The sequence below is a fragment of the Manis javanica genome, chromosome 4 (genome assembly GCF_040802235.1).
Source record: "Manis javanica isolate MJ-LG chromosome 4, MJ_LKY, whole genome shotgun sequence".
NCBI lineage: Eukaryota > Metazoa > Chordata > Mammalia > Pholidota > Manidae > Manis > Manis javanica.
Window position 1 is genome coordinate 42,442,328 of NC_133159.1, and position 22,433 is coordinate 42,464,760.

General features: G+C 36.9%; 1 protein-coding gene across 1 annotated transcript in view; it reads left to right on the top strand.

The window, feature by feature from the left end:
* SCP2 (sterol carrier protein 2) overlaps positions 1-22,433 on the top strand; it is a 130,489-nt gene that overhangs the window by 18,993 nt on the left and 89,063 nt on the right. The window contains exons 4-5 of the mRNA XM_037021795.2: positions 1,855-1,986; positions 3,184-3,248. Of these exons, the coding sequence (XP_036877690.1) occupies positions 1,855-1,986; positions 3,184-3,248 (197 nt within the window). The remainder of the gene's footprint in view (positions 1-1,854; positions 1,987-3,183; positions 3,249-22,433) is intronic.

Sequence of the window (22,433 nt, forward strand, 5' to 3'; positions counted from 1 at the left end):
ACTCGGGGCCTCTACAACCTGCAGCCTGGGGCAAATAAATCTTTAAAGCCGAAATCAGTCAAAGGGAGAAATAAAGTGGGAGAAACGCATTTATTGTGTACAAGCAGTCGTCTGCTCCTGCTTGTCTGTGTCTTCTGACCAGGCTGTGAAGGCCCCACCAAACCTCTCTGGCCCAGGTGGAGCTTGGCCTCCATCCATCTTGTAATCACCTATTGTTATGGAGATGCGTACTTCTCTCCACCCTTTGGAAACATCGAATAATGTGGAGATACACCAAGGCCAGGCAAGAGATTCTGGAAATATTACAATTTTACCCACACTGCATATTAGCCTTGCTTGCGAGACTACCATTAGCAACAAAAATTTCATTTTATTTCACCACACATGCATGCACAATTTTCTCTTCAAGAAAATACAGTCCTAGTCTAATACTTCTTGCTAACCTGCTTTCTTATTTTACTATGTTCATTATTTTTCATGTCATTAAATCTTCTTTTATACCATCATTAACATTTTCCAATTAAATATTTTTTTTGGAATAGATTAAATATTTACAAAGATACAAAAGGTAGATGGTTATATAGTAGAATGTCTCACTCTTATTCCTGTTTTCCTGTCTCAATGGCTCCCTTCCCTTAGACAATTAATTTCACTAAGTTCTAGTGTTATCTTTCCAGAGGTAACTTATGAGTATACAGACAAGTATTTGGGAGTGTGTAAATTCCCATTTCCTCTTTCTTTTGTTACACACTACACACATGGTAGCATAATATACACATTATGTTGTGTATATATATATATATATATATATATATATATATATTTTTTTTTTTTAACTTGGTTCTTGGTGACTGTTCCAAATTGTATCATAAAGAGCTTCTTTGGTCTTTTTTTTTTTTAATGATAGCACAGTGTTCCATTGAGTACATTTATAATAATTTATTTAATCCACCTTTTCTTAATTGGACATTTAGAATGTTCCCATTTTTTTCCCAGCATTTTTAATGATTGCATGATATTCTAGTCTTGGGGATTTACTACTTTATTAAGTTGTAGTAATGATACTCCTGTTCTTGGACATTTAAAATTATTTCTGATTTCTAGTTACCATAAGAGGATGTAGTAAACATTACCATAGATGAATCTTTATGCCTATCAATAATTATTTAATTGAGATTTCAAGATATCAAGAGAATTCTCAAAAGGAAATTTACTAGGTCGAATAGATGCACAATGTATTTATTAAAAAGAAGTTCCTGAACCTTTCTGTTTTCCCTGAAGACTCCTGGAGAGTCTATACCTTCAGATGTTCCTATGATATTCTCTAGCTTGTCTGCCTCGGTGGCCGTTTTACTTGGGAAAGGAAGTCAAATGTGTATTCAGCTAGGATCAGTATTTTTCTGGAATACCATGGCATGCAGGATCTTTTAAACTTTTTGAAGTTTGCATAACATTTCTATGAAAAGAAAATTACATCCTTTTAATCAATTGGTATTGGTTTTAAGATTTTTATCTGACAGTATAAATGAAATATTGCTTCCTTTATCATGTAGCCCTGGCCGGATTGAATTGTTTGCTATTACTTGGTCATTTCTCTGCTTTCCCACCTCTGCAGTATGCAAAGAAAGTACACATATATTCTGTGTTTTGAGAATTTTTATATTTGCACACTGGAGGATGCTTAATGCTAAAACTGTTTTTCAGTGAGATAGCAGTAGTTTATTTATTGTTGTGTCCATGTATATGCTAGGCAAAGGCATAATTCTGAAAAAGCCATAATGTAGTACTATGTTGCATTACAGCACTATAATTCCCATGTTGCAGATATTAAATTTTGTTTCTTTTTCTATACAGGTGACTCTACCTGTGGGCAGAGGGCTATCTATCATAGTTTGGGACTGACTGGAATTCCTATAATCAATGTCAACAATAACTGTTCTACTGGCTCTACTGCATTGTTTATGGCCCAGCAGCTGATTCAGGGAGGTGAGGAGTGCTTGTCTGTCTAGTGTACTTAAGTAGATGTGGGGTTACTGCTCCCCTTTCATCATTTTGCCACATGATTATCAGTGGAATTGCTTCATAATGTATTATCTTTAAAAAAAAATAACTTCATTGAGATGTGATTTATGTACCATAAAATTCACCCCTTGAGATTAACAATTCAGTGTTTTTTAGTATATTTACAGCTTTATGCAACTGTCTTCATTATGTAATTTTAGAACATTTTTATCTCCCCCCAAAAGAACCTTGTAACCCTTGGCAGCCACTCTCCATTTTCCCCCCTTCTCAGCCCCCTGGTAATCACTAATTTACTATTCTGAACATTAAATAAATATAATCATATAATATATAGCCTTTTGTAGCTTCTTTCACTTAGTATAATGTTTTCACAGTTTGTCCATTATATAACATATTGTTAAGACTTTGTTCTTTTTTAGTGGCCAGATAATATTCCAGTGTAGAGATACTACCTTTCTTTATGCGCTTATCAGTTGATTGGACATTTGGGTTGTTTCTGGTTTTCGGCTACTATGAATAATACTGCTATAAACATTTGTGTATAAGTTTTTTGGTGACCATATGATTTGACCATCTTTTCATGTGTCTTTTGGCCACCTGTATGTTTCCTTTAGAAAAATATTTAGGTCTTCTGCCCATTTTTTAATTGGATTATTATTTTTTTTTGGTATTAAGTTGTATGAGTTCTTCATATATTTTGGATATTAGCCCCTTGTCAGATATATTTTTTTCAAATATATTCTTCCAAATAGTAGGTTGTGATTTTGTTTTATTGAGGGCTTCCTTTGTTGTACAGAAGCTTTTTAGTTTGATATAGTCCCACTTGTTTATTTCTGTAGAGATTTTGATCAGGATCCTTCTTTAAAGTTTTAAAATTCAAAACAGCTATTTATATTTGTTCTTTACTGAAACATATTTCCACATTAATCAAAAGTTTTATTAATACTGAAAATCTAATGAAGATTAAACACTTCCTTGATTTTTCCACTTATCTAGAAGCATATAAGAATTTTCTCTGTAATTTTTCACTTATTAAATATTTTTAAGGATTATAACATCTTTTTCCATTTTATATAAGTTGACACTTACTTGAAGTATTTAATGGTACTTTTTGTGTGTCTGGAAATTTAATTTTTCAAAACAATTACATTTTCTTCCAAGGTGTGGCAGATTGTATCTTGGCTCTAGGGTTTGAGAAGATGGAGAAGGGACCTCTTGGATTACAAGTGAGTCTCATTTACTGTTATTTTGGAGTTGTAATATGAGAAAACTTTGCTCATCTGACTACCACAAATAGAGCCTGTTAATAAGTAACATGAAACATAATTTGACACAGTTATTAAATGAGCTGCTATAATCCAAATTTGAAAGGTGACACTGTATATGTATGGATAGATCTTGATATTTTAAAACAGTAAAGAATCATAGAGATAATTTAGTTCAGTCTTTTTACTTAATGAATGATGAAACTGATGTTAAGAGAGGTCAGATGATTGGATGTGAGGTGACTTACCTATTTAATTTGTAAGTCATACATTCATTCATTTATTCTATTAACCAGTTCAAGAGTGTTAATAAAGTATAGGGCTTCTGATTCTGGTAATGACAAGCCAAGTTGTTTGAACCATTCTTTTATTGATGACAGTTACATTATTTGAAGAGAATATAAACAAAAAGTCCTAAAGGCATCAAAAAGCTGACAGAGAGAGAAATTACAGGTAAATTCCAGAGAATTAAGATCAACATTTGAAGCTGCTTTTGCCTTGAAGGCCTTTGCTGATCAGGAATCTTTGAGCAATTTTGATGGCCCCCTGGAATGAAGAGGAAAGTAGTCAAAGTTCAGGTCTTTCCAAGATCAGAAGTTTAATGCCCACTCTCCACATTAAACTATGACCTCTAAGTGTAAACCCTTTGGGTAAAGGTGAACCCAAAGTGAAATTGTCCTCCTCCCCTACATCTTATTTTTCCTACTTTCATGAGATTACAGGGACAATTGCCTTGATCAGAGCATAGGAGAAGAAAGAGAAGGAAAAAAGAAAACCAGAAAAACCTTTCATTGTGAATTAGTAAACCACAGGCTATCTCTCATGTGGAATTGCTGCCAAAATTCTCAACCTGGGTGGCCAAAGAAACCTCAAACTTTAAATTTAGTTTGAATTGGTTCCAGAATAATAATAACCTAGGCACTTAACAGAAGCAAATGCAGATTTTCTTTTGGAGGAAAGCATCCTCTTTTGGAGTCAAAGATAATCAAGCATTAAAGAAACATGGTACCATAATAGAGAACCAGGAGAAAGAAGGCACAGTAAAAAGTAATCTCTAAAGACCTCAGAAACTGGATTTCTTGAACACACATTTTGGCATGGTTACCATGTTTTAAAGAAGTAAAAGACAAGCTTGGAAATATCTTAATGGTATAGGAAACTACAAAAAGGTATATTACAGGCATGAAAAAAAATAGAATTCATAGAAAAGAAAAATGAAAATTAAATTTAAAAGGTAGATTTGATAGCAAATTTATACATGACTAAGAAGAGAATTAATGAAACTTGATTAGAAGTAATTATTTAGAATATACTAGAGAGAAAAAAAGGTGGAAAGTTGGTAGGAAGTTAAGATAATTGGAGGATAGTGTGATAACATAATTATGCTTATTGAAATTAATGAGAGTAGTGAGAAAGAGGGCACAGGGATTTTATCTTTTCAATAAGTAAGTTTTAGTTCACTAATGTTTTCCTATTGTCTTTTCAGTCTCTATTTCATTTATTTCTGTTCTAATAATTGTTATTTTCTTCCTTCTATTAATCTTGGGCTTAGTAGAGTTAATTTTTTTTGAGATCTTATTTCTTAATGTAGTGTACTGTTTATTGCTATGAACATCCCTCTTAGAGCTGCTTTTGCTGCATCCTGTAAGTCTTGGTATGTTGTATTTCCATTTTCGTTTGTTTCAAGACTATTTCTTGATTTCTCTTTTGTTTGCTTTGAACCATTAGTTGTTTAGTAACATATTGTTTAATATCCACATATTTGAATTTTCTAGTTTTCTTCTTGTAATTGCTTTCTAGTTTCATACCATTGTTGTTGGAAAAGATGCTTGATTTCAGTCTTACTAAATTTATTCAGACTTGTTTTGTGGCCTGACAAATAACTTACTATGGGGAGTGTTCCATGTGTGATTGAATGTCTATTTCTGTTACTTTTGGGTGGAGTGTTCTGTATATATTTTTTAATTCCATTTGATCTAATGTGTCATTAAAATTTATTACTTCCTTATTGATTTTCTGTCTGGATGATCCAACCATTGATGTAAGGGTAGACATTAAAGTCCCCTATTATTGTATTACTGTCAGTCTCTCCCTTTATGTCTGTTAATATTTGCTTTATATTTTGAAGTACTCTTCTGTTGGGTGTGTTGATATTTACAGTTGTTATATCTTCTTATTGGATTGTGCCCTTGATCATTATATAATGTCCATCTTGTCTCTTGTTACAGTCTTTAAGATCTATTTTTTCTAATACAAGTATTACTACTTCAGCCTTTTTTTCATTCCTATTTGTATGGAATATCTTTTTCCATCCCTTCAGTTTCAGTCTGTGTGTGTCTTTAGGTCTAAAGTGAGTCTCTTGCAGGCAGCAAATAAATGGATCTTGTTGTTTTTTTTAATCCTTCAGTTACCCTATATCTTTTGATTGGAGCATTTAGTCCATTTTCATTTAAAGTAATTATTGATAGGTATGTAGTTGTTACCATTTGGTTACATGTTTCCTGGTTTTTTTGTTGTTTTTCTGATACTTTCTTCGCTTCTTGCTCTCCCCTTGTCCATTATGAGTTTCTTTAGTGTTATATTTAGACTACCTTCTCTTTGTTTTTTTGTGCATCCATTATAAGTTTTTGACTTGTGGTTACCCTGGGGTCCTTACATGACATAGTACATACATAGCAATCCATGGTGAGTTGATCAGGTCACTTAAGTTCACATGCATTCTAACAACACTACATTTTTCACTCCTCCCCTCTTCCACAATTTATGTATATGATAATGCCTTCTTTTACACTTTTTAATTTAGTGATTCCCTTAACTAACATTCAGATGTAACTGATTATACTACTTTTGTCTTTTGACCTTCATACTAGCTTTTAAATGATTGATCTACTATCTCTGATATATGTTTTCTTTTACCTATGAAACTTTGCTTCCATATTTTTCTTTTTTATAGTTAGGATCTTTTTCCTCTTCAAGAAGATCCTTTGAGATTTCTTGTAAGGCAAGTTTAGTAGTGATGAACTCTTTTAACTTATGTTTATCTGTGAAGTTCTTTCTCCCCTTCTGTTCTGAATGGTAACCTTGCTGGGTAGAGTATTCTTGGGTGGAGGTTTTTTTTTTTTTTCATTTAAAGTACTTTGAATATGTCATGCCATGCCCTTCTGGCCTATGAGTTTCTGCTGAAAAATCAGCTAATAGCTTTACGGGGTTTTCCTTGTAGGTAACTCATTGCTTTTCTCTTACTGCTTTTAAGATTCTCTGTTTGTCTTTGATCTTTGACATTTTAATTATTATGTGTTTTGGTGCAGCCTTCCTTGGGTTTATCATGTTGGGGGTTCTCACTGCCTCCTGGACCTAGATGTCTGTTTCTTTCCCTAGGTTAGGGAAGTTTTCAGGTATTATTTCTTCAAATATGTTTTCTACTCCTTTCTTTCTCTCTTCTTCTTCTATGACTCCTATGTTGTGAATGTTTGGTTGTTCGATATTGTCTCAGAACTCCCTTAACCTATTCTCATTTCTTTTTTCTTCCTGCTGTTCAGCTTGACTGCTTTTCATTATTCTGTCTTCCAAACTGCTGATCTGTTCTTCTGTATCCTCTAATGTGCTGTTAATTACCTCTAGTATATTTCTCATTTCATTTGTTGTATTCTTCGTCTCTGATCGATTCTGTTTTATATTTTCTATCTCTTTATAGAGGTTCTCACTGAGTTACTCCACTCTTCTCCCAAGTCTGGTGAACATCTTTATAATCATTAATTTGAATTCTTTATCTGATAAGTTACTTAAGTCAGTTTCATTTAGTTCATTTAGGTCCCCAGGGAAGCCCCTCCCCACCCTGCTACTTGCTCTAAGTCTCTGAAGATTTTGTATTTCTAATCCTAAATTTAAGAATCAGGAGACTGAAAAATCTATTTGAATATAACAAAAATAGCTTTGCTGTTTCTGTTTATGGCCTCTAGATGGGTCTCTGTAGCAGAGGTCTTAACTTCTTGCTCCTGCTTTGTTACTAGGTTTTGTTTTCTGTATTTGTCCTGTTTTCCTTAAGATCATATGTCTTAACTTTTCCCTTTTTATGGGTATGCTACAAATAAAAGTAATAATTCCTTATGTAAGTGTGAGAGTCATTTGAACTAAAAGAATGCTTGCATCACTGGAAATACTGTTCACAACCAACAAATATGTATCACTAGCTATTTTGGATATTGAGCTCTTAAAATGTGATTAAAACAACTGAGGACCTGATTTTATAATTTTATTTATTTTAATTAACATTAGCTTAAACTCAATTTAGTTATCAGGAAACTTTTAAGTATGTTTGTCCTAACTTGGGCATGTGAATCTACTCTTAAAATTGCAGATTTCATGAAATCTACATAGAAATCAAATATTTGCAATGAAAAGTTAGTATCCAAGCTGAAATATATTGTAAGGATAAACTACAAGCTGCATTTTTGAAGACAGTGAAAAAAACAAAATGTCTCAATATTTTTTAAATATTTCTTTTATGTTGGAATATATTTTGGGCATAGTGGGTTAAATAAATATATTCAGATTTGTTCCTTTTTTATGTAGCTGCTTGAAAACTTCAAATTACATATGTGGCTTGTACATTATATTTTTCTGTACAGACTTGACTGTAGCTAAGAATGTTACTTAAGAGGCTGCTACTATTATGAAGTGACATGTATCTATGGTTCCTAATGTCAGCGCTTGCTACCAGTTGATTTATTTGGGTTTTAGTTTTATAATTTCTTCAGAGCTGGAATGTTGTCATTCAGAATGACCTCTGGTCACTTATGTGTTGATCCATCTAAGCATGTGATTCAATTGATCCTCAAGTCAGCAGCAAAAAAGGAGGGAATGATTAATTCAGCTTTTGATCTAACCTTAGGCAACAGAGAAAGTCTGGGATTAGCGATTATTGTATCATTCATATCACAACAAATTGAGGAGAAAATTAGGAGTAAATTTACCAAAGACGAGATCATGTAGAGGAACAGTATATTCCTAATCTTTATATTTTTCCAAGATATCTCCTCATTATCTCTTTAAAGAGAACCATGGCTGTTGCTGTTTTTAACTTCCCATGGTAAACTTGAATGTTTATATTCCCTCAAAATTATATGTGGTTTTTTTTCTGCTTTGGTTTTTTTTTTTGTTATTGAGATATAATTGGAATATAATATTATAATAGTTTCAGATGTACAACGTAAAGATTCAATATTTGTATGTATTGAAAAATGATCACAGTAAGTCTAGTTAACTAACATCCAGTAACACATAGTTTAAAAAAATTCAGAATTCATATGTTAAACCCTGATTCCCGTGTAATGGTATTTGGAGATGGGACCTTTGGGAGATAATGAGGTTATGAAGGTGGAGGAGTCCTCATGGATGGTATCAGTGCCCTTATATGAAGAGACACAAGAGCACAAGAGAACTTGCTTCCTCTCTTTCTCTGAGAAGACATTGTATTTCATGGCACAGCTAAGTTCTCTTATAGTCAAGTATAGGATTTTTTACTAAACAATCATATCATGTATGTGCAGTCACATTTTTAATTCTTCCTTTTCAATCTGTATGCCTTTTATTTATTTTTCTTGCCTTGTCAGTGCATTGGCTAGGATATTCACAATACAATGTTGAAATCAAAGTTGTGAGAGCATTTATCTTTGCCTTGTTTTGATCTTTGGTGGGAACCATTCATATTTCACTATTAAATATGATGTTAGCTATAGGTTTTCCATAGATGTGGTTTACCAGGTTGAGGAAATTTCCTCATACTCTTAGTTTCTGAGAGTTTCTGTCATGCATGTATGTTGAATTTTGTCACACTCTTTTTCTCTATCTTTTGAGATATTATTTTGTTTCTTACTCTTACTTAGTTGGTTAATGTGGGGAATTACATTGATATTTGAATGTTAATCCATTGTGTATTCCTGGGATAAATGCTTGGTCATCATGTTATCCTTTTTTATATATTTTTTCGATTTGATGTGTTAACTTTCAGGGGAAAATATGTTCCTAGCCTGGGGCAAATATCCTTTGAAGCTGAAGTGAGTCAAAGAGAGAAATAAAGTGGGAGGAACCTGTTTATTGCTTAAAAGCAGTCATCCACTTCTGCTCACTTGTGTCTCTCACAACCTGGCTGCAAAAAAGGGACCCCAACAAACCTCTCTGGTCCAGATATGCCCTCACTCTCCCCATGCTTGTAATCACCTATTGATGTGGATATCCACTAAGGCCAGGTGAGAGATTCTGGAAATATTGTAATTTTACCCACAGCCCACCCCTCCAGAAATCTCACCTCACAATCTACTACTCATTCCCCATCTTCTGCAATGGCCCTTGTGCAAGAAAACTGGAGCACTGTAACGAGACTAATAACATACAGCAACAACAGCAATAAAATCTTGATAATCCTCAAGCTGGAGGATTCACCTAGGTTTGAAGTCCTATGCAGATGAAGCCCATAGATCACCTATTCCACCAGTACCAGTAGCTGAAGAGGTAGGGAGTTCAGAGCAATCATGCAGCAGCTGCAGCCAGGGGGTGGGTCCAGGCCACAGGGAATGTAGAAGAAAATAATCTTAAGGGTGATAAGGTACATGTTTTAATGATACCAGCATAGGCAGATCTTGTCCATCAGGTAGGATGCATGCAAGAGAGTGGTTCTGTGATAGGACAGTGGCAGGAATGGGATCTCATTATGGTCTAGTATACTAGACCTTCATCTTCCTCCCTGTGGGAGTTACAGATGGGTCTATATGTAGGGCTATGGGAGGGACATGCACTGGCCATAAAGATAAAAACAAAACTTCCCTGCAAGATGCTCCTACCTCCTATACGTTTTAGGTACACTACCATAATCTTTGGGGGCCACACTGCTGTTAACTCCAGGAACACACAGGAGACCAACTTCTAGACGTTTTCCCCAAGGTGCCAGAAGAGTCAGCTATTGCTGGTCCATGTGTTGAAGTGTCCAGGGCCATGTCCATTCTGAACAGAGTCTCCAGAGTTTAATGCAGTTGGGGCTGGCAGCGGGATGTTGCTCTGCTGGCCATATCCTGGCTTCAATAACTCCTCTTTGGTTTGCACATACAGTTGTATAGGAGAGGCAGCAATGTGTGTTAGCATGTCCACAGGGCTTAAGGCTCCTTTTTGGGTCTTCTCATTCAAATGCTGTAGCACTGCGTATAAGCAAACTGACCAGCCCCTTCGACTATTAATATCTGACTTCAGGCCAGATTTGAACAAACCATTGTACCTTTCTATCATGCCTGTCCCGGTAGGGTCATATGGTACACAAACGTTCCACTTTATTCCTAATTGCTGTACCCATTCTTGTAACACACGTCTAGTAAAATGGGTGCCTTGATCACTCTCAGTCACCTGTGGCTGGCCATAGGCTGCATAGACACTCTAGGCCCCTTTCGGTCATTTGCTGATCTGCATGACATGCAGGAAAAGCAACCAACAGGCCAGTAGCTGTGTCCACACAGGTCATGGCATAGCAATATCCTTCTGATATGCGCAGAAGCCCAATATCATATATGCCACCTGACAAGGGGTATCAGCCCCTTTACTATTGTCCCTTGTTGCTGCAGGACTCAGTGTAAGTCCCTCTGAGGGCACCCAAGGCACTCCTCTGGGCTCTGCTGATTTCTTCAAAGGTCATCAGTAAGCCCCACCAATGGGCTACAGCCCACATTGTCTTTTGCCCTGTGTGTAACAAATGCTGATATAACCTTGGACTACCATTGGAATGCTTCACCATTCCCTGGGGATGCCAAAGGCAAATGGCAAGTCACATGATATACAGTAACTGTCTTAGTCTGACCAGGTGTCCATGGGTCTTACCACAGCTCTTGCCCCCAAAAGGGCCAGTGACCAACCATTGGCATGGTATCATGTTGGTTAGCCACAGGGTCAAACCCCAATAGGCAGCCTTGCTGTCAGTGCAGACAGCTATAGGGGAGGGCTCTTGGGGGATCATGAGCCATACTGCCTACAACTCAGCCTGTTGGCTGCTCTTCTCCTTTCCATCCTCCATCCATATTGTCTCAGTTTTAGGATGGAAATGACAGCTTTAGCCCATGACTGAAGCTGTCTGTATACCAAGCATCTTCAGGTATAGGGCTTTTCCCTCCTGATAAGGACTCTCGGCTACCAGTGGCTCTAAAGCATGTTCTTCCTGCTTTCTACTGGTATACGTCACTGGCCCCAGTAAGCATTGGAGTTCTCCACTTAAGGGTGTAGTGGAGAGGGCACTACACTGCTGTATATATGCGCCCCATTTGGCCAGTGTAGGCATCTGTGCCACACCATTCTGTGGCCTTTGGGTCCAGTCTCACACCCTCCCTGTGATGAAATAGGTGGTTATTACCTTGGTTAGAGCTGTTACAGTGATGGGCTCCATAGCCAGCAAGGCATAGTACACAGCAGTCAGTTGCTTCTCTATCAAGGTGACCTGGACCTCTGTTCCTTTCCATAGTTTGTGACCAGAATCCAATAGGTTGGCGTGTCCATTCAAGCTATTGCCAAAGGCCCCATCCATAACCATCTTTGGTTACATGAACAGCCAGCTCACAGGGCCTTGATGAGTGCATTACATTCAAGGCCTGCACAGCTTTGACTGCTCACTTGACAGCAGTAAAAGCAGCTGCACGTTCCATCCCAGTCCCACTTGATGCCCTTTCTTACCAACCAGTTATAAGGGCTTCAGAATTTGTGCCAGGTGTGGGATAAACACTCTCCAGTAGCCTAAAAGACCCCAAAACTCTTGTAATACTGCCACAGTGGTAGGGGTAGGGAAAGCCTTGACTTTGTCTGTGACTACTGCTGGGATAACTTTAGTTTTACCCGACCAGACAACCCCCAAGAATTTTACAGACAAATCAGGTCCCTGAACCTTGGTGCTGTTCACAGCCCATCCTTTCTCCTGTAAATGTTGCAGCAGTCTAGAAACTGCCCCTTCTAAATCTGCAAGAGAATCAGATGTGAGCATGATATCATCAATGGAGTGATACAGTCACACTATTTGCAGTTTCTTCCATTTGGCCAAGTGCTGGGCTCCAAGTCCATGGCACACTGTGAAGGTATCCCTGTGAAAGGACAGTGAATGTCCACTGCTGGCCATCCCACGTGAAGGCAAACTGTTCCTGACTTCCTTGTGCTATGTCAATAGGGAAGAAAGCATTAGCAAGGTCCACAACATAGTGATATGTCCCTAGTTCATGACTGAGGGTGTCCATAAGGGCTGCTATAGAGGGGACAGCAGCATGGAAAGTGGGTGTGACTTTATTTAGTTCCCTGTAATCCATGGTCATATGCCAGGAGCCGTCTGGCTTTCTCACTAGCCACACCAGGAAATTAAAAGGACCATGAGTGGGCTTTATGATTCCCACCTTCTCCAATTCCTATAGAGTTTCTCCAGTTCCCCTGTGTTCCCCAGGCAATTTATACTGCTTAATATTTGCCGCCCACTGAGGTGACAGAGCTATAGTCAGGTGCTTAGCATGCCCCCTCAGAACTGCCTTTCCCACATGTACCCTCAGTCTGAACTCAGCTACAGTGGTCTGTAACCACAGGTCCTGCAGAATATCTACCCCCAAAATATTTAGGGATGGGAGAAATGTATACTTCTTTGGGGGTAAACCTCCTATCCTTAATGGGATTTGGGCTTTTTTCCCTCTAATTGCCTTACCCCTATAGCCATCTAGCACAACCCAGGTCCCAGGAAAATGTTCAGGGTTGCCATAAATCAGACCATTCAGCTCCTGTGTCCCCAGTGCCAGGACACGTTATACATTTATGGGGGACCAATGAATTGCCAATCCTATATGTGGCCTCTGGTCTCCACCATGTCTCCCAAGGTGGGGACCTTGACACTCCACCTCAGTGAAACTGCAATGCCCAATTGTCCTGTAGGTGTGAGGGCCCAGGCATAGCCTGACTACTGTCCCCCAGGAAGTCTTGCAGGGACATAGGCTGGACATGGGGCTTTCCCTCCAGCTTCCATGTCCTGGACCTCAGTGGCTAGAACTGCTCTGACTCTAATTGGTGCTGCAGTTCTAACAAGATCCTACTGGGCTGCCCATCAAGTTTTTCTTTCACTATCCCCACCTTTATCAAATCAACTCACATCTGGGTCCTCGAGACCTTCACAGGGCCCTTTGCACCTCCTTTCAGTCATAACCTGTACTTCCTTCCATGCTCTTACTGTTTCAACCTCCCCAAGATCTGCTAAAGTACGAGTAGCCTCACTTATGCGTTGCCCCATGTGGGGGGCAAGAATAGTCACTAGGGACCCAAAGAGAGGTGGGGGAGCTGTATGGAGCACCAGATTTCTAATTCCTACAGTGAACAACTCCTCATCAGGGCCCTGGGAGTCCATATTACAGATGATATTTTTCATTCCCAACTCCTGTAATACCTGCTGGAGCTCTGCATGTTTTACAGCTAGTGGGTAAGAATAGTAAATCACCCTGATAAGGCCAAACTGCCCTGATGGCAGTTGTCAGCCAGTCCAGAAGCACCCGATTCCCTGAGGCATGACAGGCACTTTTCAGCTTCTGCTGGAGGGAAAGATGAGTTGTCAGGGAAGCCAGTCTACTCATTTCTGAACCTGAACCCCATATCCCAGAGACGAGACACAAAAACCATGTAGGCCGAGGTTCCAATGGCTTCTGCCAAAACCAGATGCTGATGTCCACCAGCTCATCTTGGGTGTAGGGGCAGAGCATGGAGTGTGGGCTGGGGAGGGGGCAGCTCCTCACCCTGAGGAGTCTGTGGTTATTGCATTTTTATATTCTTAATTACAGCCAGGCCAGCCTTTAATATGGGAGGGACTGGTACCTCAGGCAGTGGCCTATCAACAGATCAGCCCTTGGCCCCACCCCCTCATTCTCCCCTGACATCTCCTGTAACATCTCTGTGCTGAAGTCACCACTCTTTCCTCCCCTTCCTCCAGGGCCTCCTGCTGTGCAGATTCTCCTGCTGCCTCCTCCCTTGCCGCTGGTATCTTGCAGGAGCACGACCTGTCTTCTCAATAACTGTCTCTCTTTCTTAAGGGCCCCCAGTAGTCATCGCCCAGCTCCTCCAAGCGATGCTGAAATGTGTCTCTCTTCTCAGTAACCCTTTCCACTATCTCAAGAAACAAATATTCCACAATCTTGGTTTCCACACAGCCCCTCAGGGCCTCTAAGCAGTCTTCTATCTCATGGAGGGCTAGCTAATTCCACAGCTTCCGATGTCTGCACCCTTCCCCAGTTCTGTGGAATGCCCCACCCATCTAGGAGGTGCTTTACCCTAGACCAGTTTCCCACTAGGGGCTCCCCAAGTGGACTACTGCTCTCCACCCCTTAGAAACACCTATTGATATGGAGATGCACTAAGGCCAGGCAAGAGATTCTGGAAATAGTGCAATTTCACTCTCAATGTATAAAATTTTTATTAAGGATTTTTGTGCCTATGTTCATAAGAGTGTTGGTTTCTTTTTGTTTTGATTTTTTTTTTGACTTTTGATATTAGGATAATGCTGGCCTTATAGAATGATTGAGAAGTATTCCTTCTCTTTCTGTTTTTTGTAACTTTGTGTATATAATTGATTTTTTTCCTTAATTGTTTAATAGAATTTACCAGTATACATATAGGTCTGGAGTTTTCTTGATGGAAAGGATTTTAACCTTTTAAGGTCAGTTTCTTAGTAAATATATTACTATCCAGATTTTCTGTTTTTTTTGAATGAGGTTTGGTAGTTTGTGCCCTTTAAAGAATTTGTCCATTTAATGTAAATTGTTGAATTTATTAACAAAAAGTTGATATTATTCCCTTAGTACCTCTTTAAAGTAGGACTTTAGACATGTTCTCACCTTTCTTCTGATGTCAGCAATCTTTATCTTCTCTCTTTTTGCCATGATCAATGTAACAAAAGTTATTTACTGATTTTGTTGATCTTATCAGAGGGTCAGCTTTTGTTTTCATGGATTTTTCTCTGTATTTTGTTTTCTATTTCACTCCACTAATTTCTATTCATCCTATTTAATTCTCTTCATTTTCTATTTAGATCTTATGTGATCCTTAATAGTTCCTTTCTTCTTACATTGGGTTTAATTTGCTCTCTCTTTTTGTATTTTATTATGTTGAAAGCTTAGGTCATTGATTTTAAATCTTTCCTCCTCCATATAAGCATTTAGATTTTTTTTAAAACATTGTTTTAGCAGTATATCAAACATTTTTTAATGTAATACTTTTATTTTCATTTATTTCAAATTTATTTTTAATTTCCACTGTGATTTCTTCTCTTACCATGTGTTAGAATTGTTGCTAGCATTTCCAAATATTTGGGCATTTTCCAGATATCTTTCTGGTATTTGTACTTTAATTCTGTGTGGTCAGAGAATATAGGTTGTCTGATGTGACTACTTTTTAATTTACTGAGACTTGTGTTTTGGCTCAATATATAGTCTGTTTCGGTAAATAGTCTGTGCTTGAAAATATGTACACTGCTCTTATTTGATACAATGTTCTATTGATACTAAGATGGTTGTTAATATTAAGTCTTCTATATTCTTACTGTTTTTTCTGTTTATTTTATCAATTATCGAAATGGAGGTATTGAGATGTACCAAATCTGTGGTTTTGTCTATTTGTTTTAGTTTTGTTAGTTTTTGCTTCATGTGTTTTGAAGCTCTGATATTGGGCATATAAACATTTAGGATTTTTGTGTACTTGATAAATTGAGCGCTTCATCATTGTGGGATAATTCTTTTTATCCCTTGTAGTGTTTTCTGATATTACATCCACTTCGTCCAATATTAACATTTTACCTTTCTTGTAAGTGTAATTAGAATAGTATTTTTTCTCATCCTTTTACCTATTTCTGTCTTTGTTTGAATTAGTTTTTTTTAATGAGGTATAATTGACATACAACATTATACTTAGTTTCCAGTGTATAACATAATGATTTGGTATTCATATATATTGTGAAATGATCACAATAAGTCTGGTTAACATTTATTACCATATATAGTTACAAAATTTTTTTCTTCCTTGTAATGAGAACTTTTAAGATTTATTATCTTAGTAACTTTAAAATGTACAATACAGTATTAATAACTATAGTCATGCTGTTCATTTTATGCCCATGACTTACTTATTTTATAACTGGAAGTTTGTAGCTTTTGTTCCTTCACCCATTTTTATCTTCCCTCCATTCCTTGCTTCTGACAACCACCAGTCTGTTCCCTGTATCTGTGAGCTTGGTGGTTTTGTTTTTATTATTTTTAGATCCCACATATAAGTAAGATTATATATTTGTCTTTCTTTAACTTATTTCACTTAGCATAATACCCTCAAGTTCCATTCATGTTGTCACAAATGGCAGTATTTCATCCTTTTTTATGGCTGAATGTTGTGTGTGTGTGTGTGTGTGTGTGTGTGTGTGTGTGTGTGTGTGTGTGTGAGAGAGAGTGTATACATATGTTTTCTTGATCCATTCATCCATGGATGGACACTTAGGTTGTGTCCATATCTTGGCTATTGTAACTAATGCTGTAATGAGCATGAGGGTTCATAAATCTTTTTGAGGTAGTGTTGCTTTCTTTGAATAAATACCTAATACCTAGAAGTGGAATTCCTGGGTTGTATGGTAGTTCTATTCTTAATTTTTTTGAGGAACTTCTATACTGTGTTTTGTAGTGACTGTGCCAGTTTACATTCCCCCTAACAGTGTACAAGTGTTCCCTTTTCTCCACATCCTTGCCAGCAGTTGTCATTTCTTGTCTTTTTGGTAATAGCAATTCTAACAGGTGTGTGGTGGCATCACATGGTATTTGTATAGGTTTTTGTAGGCAGCATATAGTTGAGTCTTGCTTTTTAACAATATAACAACCTCTGCCTTTTAACTGGGCTTTTTATATCCTTTCCATTTAATGTGGTTATTAATATGACTGGTTTTAAATTAGTGATGAGCTGACCCTGATGCTTACTGACTTATACCAGTTTGCAAGATCTCTTTGTACACATCTCTTTTCATCTTCACTTTCAGTAACATGGTGTTAGTAGATTCAGATTGGCCATGGTGGGGTATTTATAACCAAAATTGGCAAATATACCAATTAGACTTCCCCTACCTGCCATGAGCCTGTTTTTAAACATTTACTAGGACAACACTATTTTAAATATATATTGTGCTACTTGTTTTCTTTTATTTATTTATTTATTTATTTATTTATTTATTTATTTATTTATTTATTTATTTATTTATTTATTAAATAAAATGCTGAAGTGGTAGGCAGATGCAAGATAAAGGTAGAAAACATAGTTTAGTGTTGTAAGAGAGCAAATGTAGATGATCAGGTGTGTGCCTGTAGACTATGTATTAATCCAAGCTAGACAAGGGCATTAAAATATCCACGGATGCAGAAGATTTTGTTTTCTTTTTGTTCAAGGTCTTCTTTGTTCCTTTTTTCCTCTTTTTCTGATTTCTTCTGTTGAGAATTTTTTAATTTAATTTTATCTGTTTCGTAAATTTATTAACTATACCTCTGGTGTTCTGTCTTGCTTTTAGTGGTTACTTTAGGATTCATAGTTTGTATCCTTAACTTACTCACAGACCAACCTTACATAATTATGACTGTTCACTCTAGTTAATATAAGAAACTTACAAAATATTATATTTTGTTTGCCTCTTCCCAGAGGCACATTTTATTTCTATATATGTTATAAACCCCACAACAGTTACTGGTTTTGCTTTAAACAGTCAACTGTTTTTTACAGGTAACTTTTAAAATAAGAAAAAAGCTTATTCCTCCATATATGTATCATTTTCTCCACACATGTATTTTATTTATCGTATTATATTATCATCAGTGTTTTTTATTCTTTTGTAGTGATCCAGTTTCCCTCTAGGATCATTTTCCTTCTGCCTGAAGAATTTCCTTTAACATTTTGTATAGTGCTAGTGTGCTGGTGATGAATTCTCTCAGCTTTTGTGTGTTTTAATAAGTCTTTACTTACCTTATTTTTTGAAAGATACTTTATGGGTACAGAATTCTAGTTTACCTTTACTTTTTAAAAAATCATAGTTCTTTAAGGATGTTGGTTTACTATTTTGGCTTTCACTGTGTCTGATGTGAAATCTGCTGTCATTTTTGTTTTTTTGTGCTTAATGTATCTTTTTCTTTGGTTGCTCTTAAGATTTAATCTTTATCTTGGTTTTGAACAATTTTGTTAATGATATGCCTTGGTGAAGTTTTAATGTGTTTCTTGTGCTTGGGGTTTGTTGAGGTTCTTGGATATGTTACACTTTTCATAAGATATGGAGAAATTTCAGCCATTATGTTTTCACTTTTTTTTTTTTTTATGATTTCCCTTTCCCTCCGTCTTCTTTTTTTCTCTGGGACTCCAATTATAGATTTACTAAACTTCTTAATTGCTGTTCCATGATTCACTGATGCTTTGTTGATGTTCTGATGGTCTTTTTTTTTCTTTTTTATCTTTCATTTCACTATACTCCCAAATTTACTAGTCTATGCTGCATTGTCTAATCTGCTGTTAATTTCATTCAGTGTACTTTTCATTCCATCATTCCATTGTGTTTCTTATCTCAAAGTTTCACGTGCATCTTTTTATATCTTCCATATTTTTCTTTGTCATGCTCATGCTTTCTTCTATCTTCTTGAGCAAATAGAGCATATTTATAGTAACTGTCTTAATAGTCATATCTACTAATTCTATCATCTATGTCATTTCTAGGTCTGTTTCTATTGATTGATTAATCCACTGTTTTGTTTTGTTTTTTGGTGTATATGCATTTTTTAAATTCATTTTATTATCATTAATCTACAATTACGTGAAGAACATTATGGTTACTAGACTCCCTCCACCAAATCCCCGCCCACAAACCCCATTGCAGTCACTGTCCATCAGTGTAGTAAGATGCTGTAGACCCACTACTTGTCTTCTCTGTATTGTACAGCCCTCCCTATGCCCCCCCCACATTATACATGCTAATTGTAAAGCCCCCTTTCTTTTTCCCTGCCCTCATTCCTCCCTTCCCACGCCTCCGACCCAGTCCCTTTCCCTTTGGTAACCGTTAGTCCATTCTTGGGTTCTGTGATTCTGCTGCTGTTTTGTTCCTTCAGTTTTTCTTTGTTCTTATACTCCACATATGAGTGAAATCATTTGGTACTTGTCTTTCTCCACCTGGTTTATTTCACTGAGCATAATACCCTCTAGCTCCGTCCACGTTGTTGCAAATGGTAGGATTTGTTTTCTTTTTATGGCTGAATAATATTCCATTGTGTATATGTACCACATCTTCTTTATCCATTCATCTATTGATGGACACTTAGGCTGCTTCCATTTCTTGGCTATTGTAAATAGTGCTGTTATAAACATAGGGGTGCATCTGTCTATTTCAAACTGGGCTGCTGCATTCTTAGGGTAAATTCCTAGAAGTGGAATTCCTGGGTCAAATGGTATTTCTATTTTGAGCTTTCTGAGGAACCTCCATACTGCTTTCCACAATGGTTGAACTAATTTACATTCCTACCAGCAGTGTAGGAGGGTTCCCCTTTCTCTGCAACCTCGCCAACATTTGTTGTTGTTTGTCTCTTAGATGGTGGCGATCCTTACTGGTGTGAGGTGATATCTCATTGTGGTTTTAATTTGCATTTCTCTGATGACAAGCGATGTGGAGCATTTTTTCATGTGTCTGTTGGCCATCTGAATTTCTTCTTTGGAGAACTGTCTGTTCAGCTCCTCTGCCCATTTTTTAATTGGATTATTTGCTTTTTGTTTGTTGAGGTGCATGAGCTCTTTATATATTTTGGATGTCAAGCCTTTATCAGATCTGTCACTTACGAATATATTCTCCCATACTGTAGGGTACCTTTTTGTTCTATTGTTGGTGTCCTTTGCTGTACAGAAGCTTTTCAGCTTGATATAGTCCCACTTGTTCATTTTTGCTTTTGTTTTCCTTGCCCAGGGAGATATATTCATGAAGAAGTCGCTAATGTTCACATCCAAGAGATTTTTGCCTATGTTTTTTTCTAAGAGTTTTATGGTTTCATGACTTACATTCAAGTGTTTGATCCATTTTGAATTTACTTTTGTGTATGGGGTTAGACAGTGATCCAGTTTCATTCTCTTACATGTATCTGTCCAGTTTTGCCAGCACCATCTGTTGAAGAGACTGTCATTTCCCCATTGTATGTCCATGGCTCCTTTATCATATATTAATTGACCATATATGTTTGGGTTAATGTCTGGGGTCTCTATTCTGTTCCACTGGTCTGTGGCTCTGTTCTTGTGCCAGTACCAAACTGTCTTGATTACTGTGGCTTTGTAGTAGAGCTTGAAGTTGGGGAGCAAGATCCCCCCCACTTTATTCTTCCTTCTCAGGATTGCTTTGGCTATTCGGGGTCTTTGGTGTTTCCATATAAATTTTTGAACTATTTGTTGTAGTTTGTTGAAGAATGTTGTTGGTAATTTGATAGGGATTGCATCAAATCTGTATATTGCTTTGGGCAGGATGGCCATTTTGACGATATTAATTCTTCCTAGCCAAGAGCATGGGATGAGTTTCCATTTGTTAGTGTCCTCTTTAATTTCTCTTAAGAGTGTCTTACAGTTTTCAGGGTATAGGACTTTCACTTCCTTGGTTAGGTTTATTCCTAGGTATTTTATTCTTTTGACGCAATTGTGAATGGAATTGTTTTCCTGATTTCTCTTTCTATTAGTTTATTGTTAGTGTATAGGAAAGCCACAGATTTCTGTGTGTTAATTTTGTATCCTGCAACTTTGCTGAATTCCAATATTAGTTCTAGTAGTTTCGGAGTGGAGTCTTTAGGGTTTTTTATGTACAATATCATGTCATCTGCAAATAGTGACACTTCCACTTCTTCTTTACCAATCTGGATTCCTTGTATTTCTTTGTTTTGTCTGATTGCCATGGCTAGGACCTCCAGTACTATGTTAAATAACAGTGGGGAGAGTGGGCATCCCTGTCTTGTTCCCGATCTCAGAGGAAAAGCTTCCAGCTTTTCACTGTTCAGTATGATGTTGGCTGTGGGTTTATCATATATGGCCTTTATTATGTTGAGGTACCTGCCCTCTATACCCATTTTGTTTAGAGTTTTTATCATGAATGGATGTTGAATTTTGTCGAATGCTTTTTCAGCATCTATGGAGATGATCATGTGGTTTTTGTCCTTTTTGTTGATGTGGAGGATGATGTTGATGGATTTTCGGATGTTGTACCATCCTTGCATCCCTGAGATGAATCCCACTTGATCATGGTGTATGATCCTCTTGGTGTACTTTTGAATTCAGTTTGCTAATATTTTGTTGAGTATTTTTGCATCTATGTTCATCAGGGCTATTGGTCTGTAATTTTCTTTTTTGGTGGGGTTTTTGCCTGGTTTTGGTATTAGGGTGATGCTGGCTTCTTAGAACAAGTCTGGAAGTATTCCCTCTTCTTCTATTTTTTCAAAAACTTTAAGGAGAATGGGTATTATGTCTTCTCTGTATGTCTGATAAAAGCCCATGGTAAATCCATCTGGCCCAGGAGTTTTGCTCTTGGGTAGTTTTTTGATTACTGATTCAATTTCTTTGCTGGTAATTGGTCTGTTTAGATTTTCTGTTTCTTCCTTAGTCAGTCTTGAAAGGTTGTATTTTTCTAGGAAGTTGTCCATTTCTTTTAGGTTTTCCAGCTTGTTAGCATATAGTTTTTTGTAGTATTCTCTAATAATTCTTTGTATTTCTCTGGGGTCCATTGTGATTCTTCCTTTCTCATTTCTGATTCTGTTCATGTGTGTAGATTCTCTTTTTCTTTTTATAAGTCTGGCTAGGGGCTTATTTACTTTGTTTATTTTCTCAAAGAACCAGGTCTTGGTTTCATTGATTTTTTTCTATTGTTTTATTCTTCTCAATTTTATTTATTTCTTCTCTGATCTTTATTATGTCCCTCCTTCTGCTGACTTTAGGCCTCATGTGTTCTTCTTTTTCCAATTTTGATAATTGTGTCTTTAGACTATTCATTTGGGTTTGTTCTTTCTTCTTTAAATATGCCTGGATTGCTATATACTTTCCTCTTAAGACTGCTTTCACTGTGTCCCACAGAAGTTGGGGCTTTGTGTT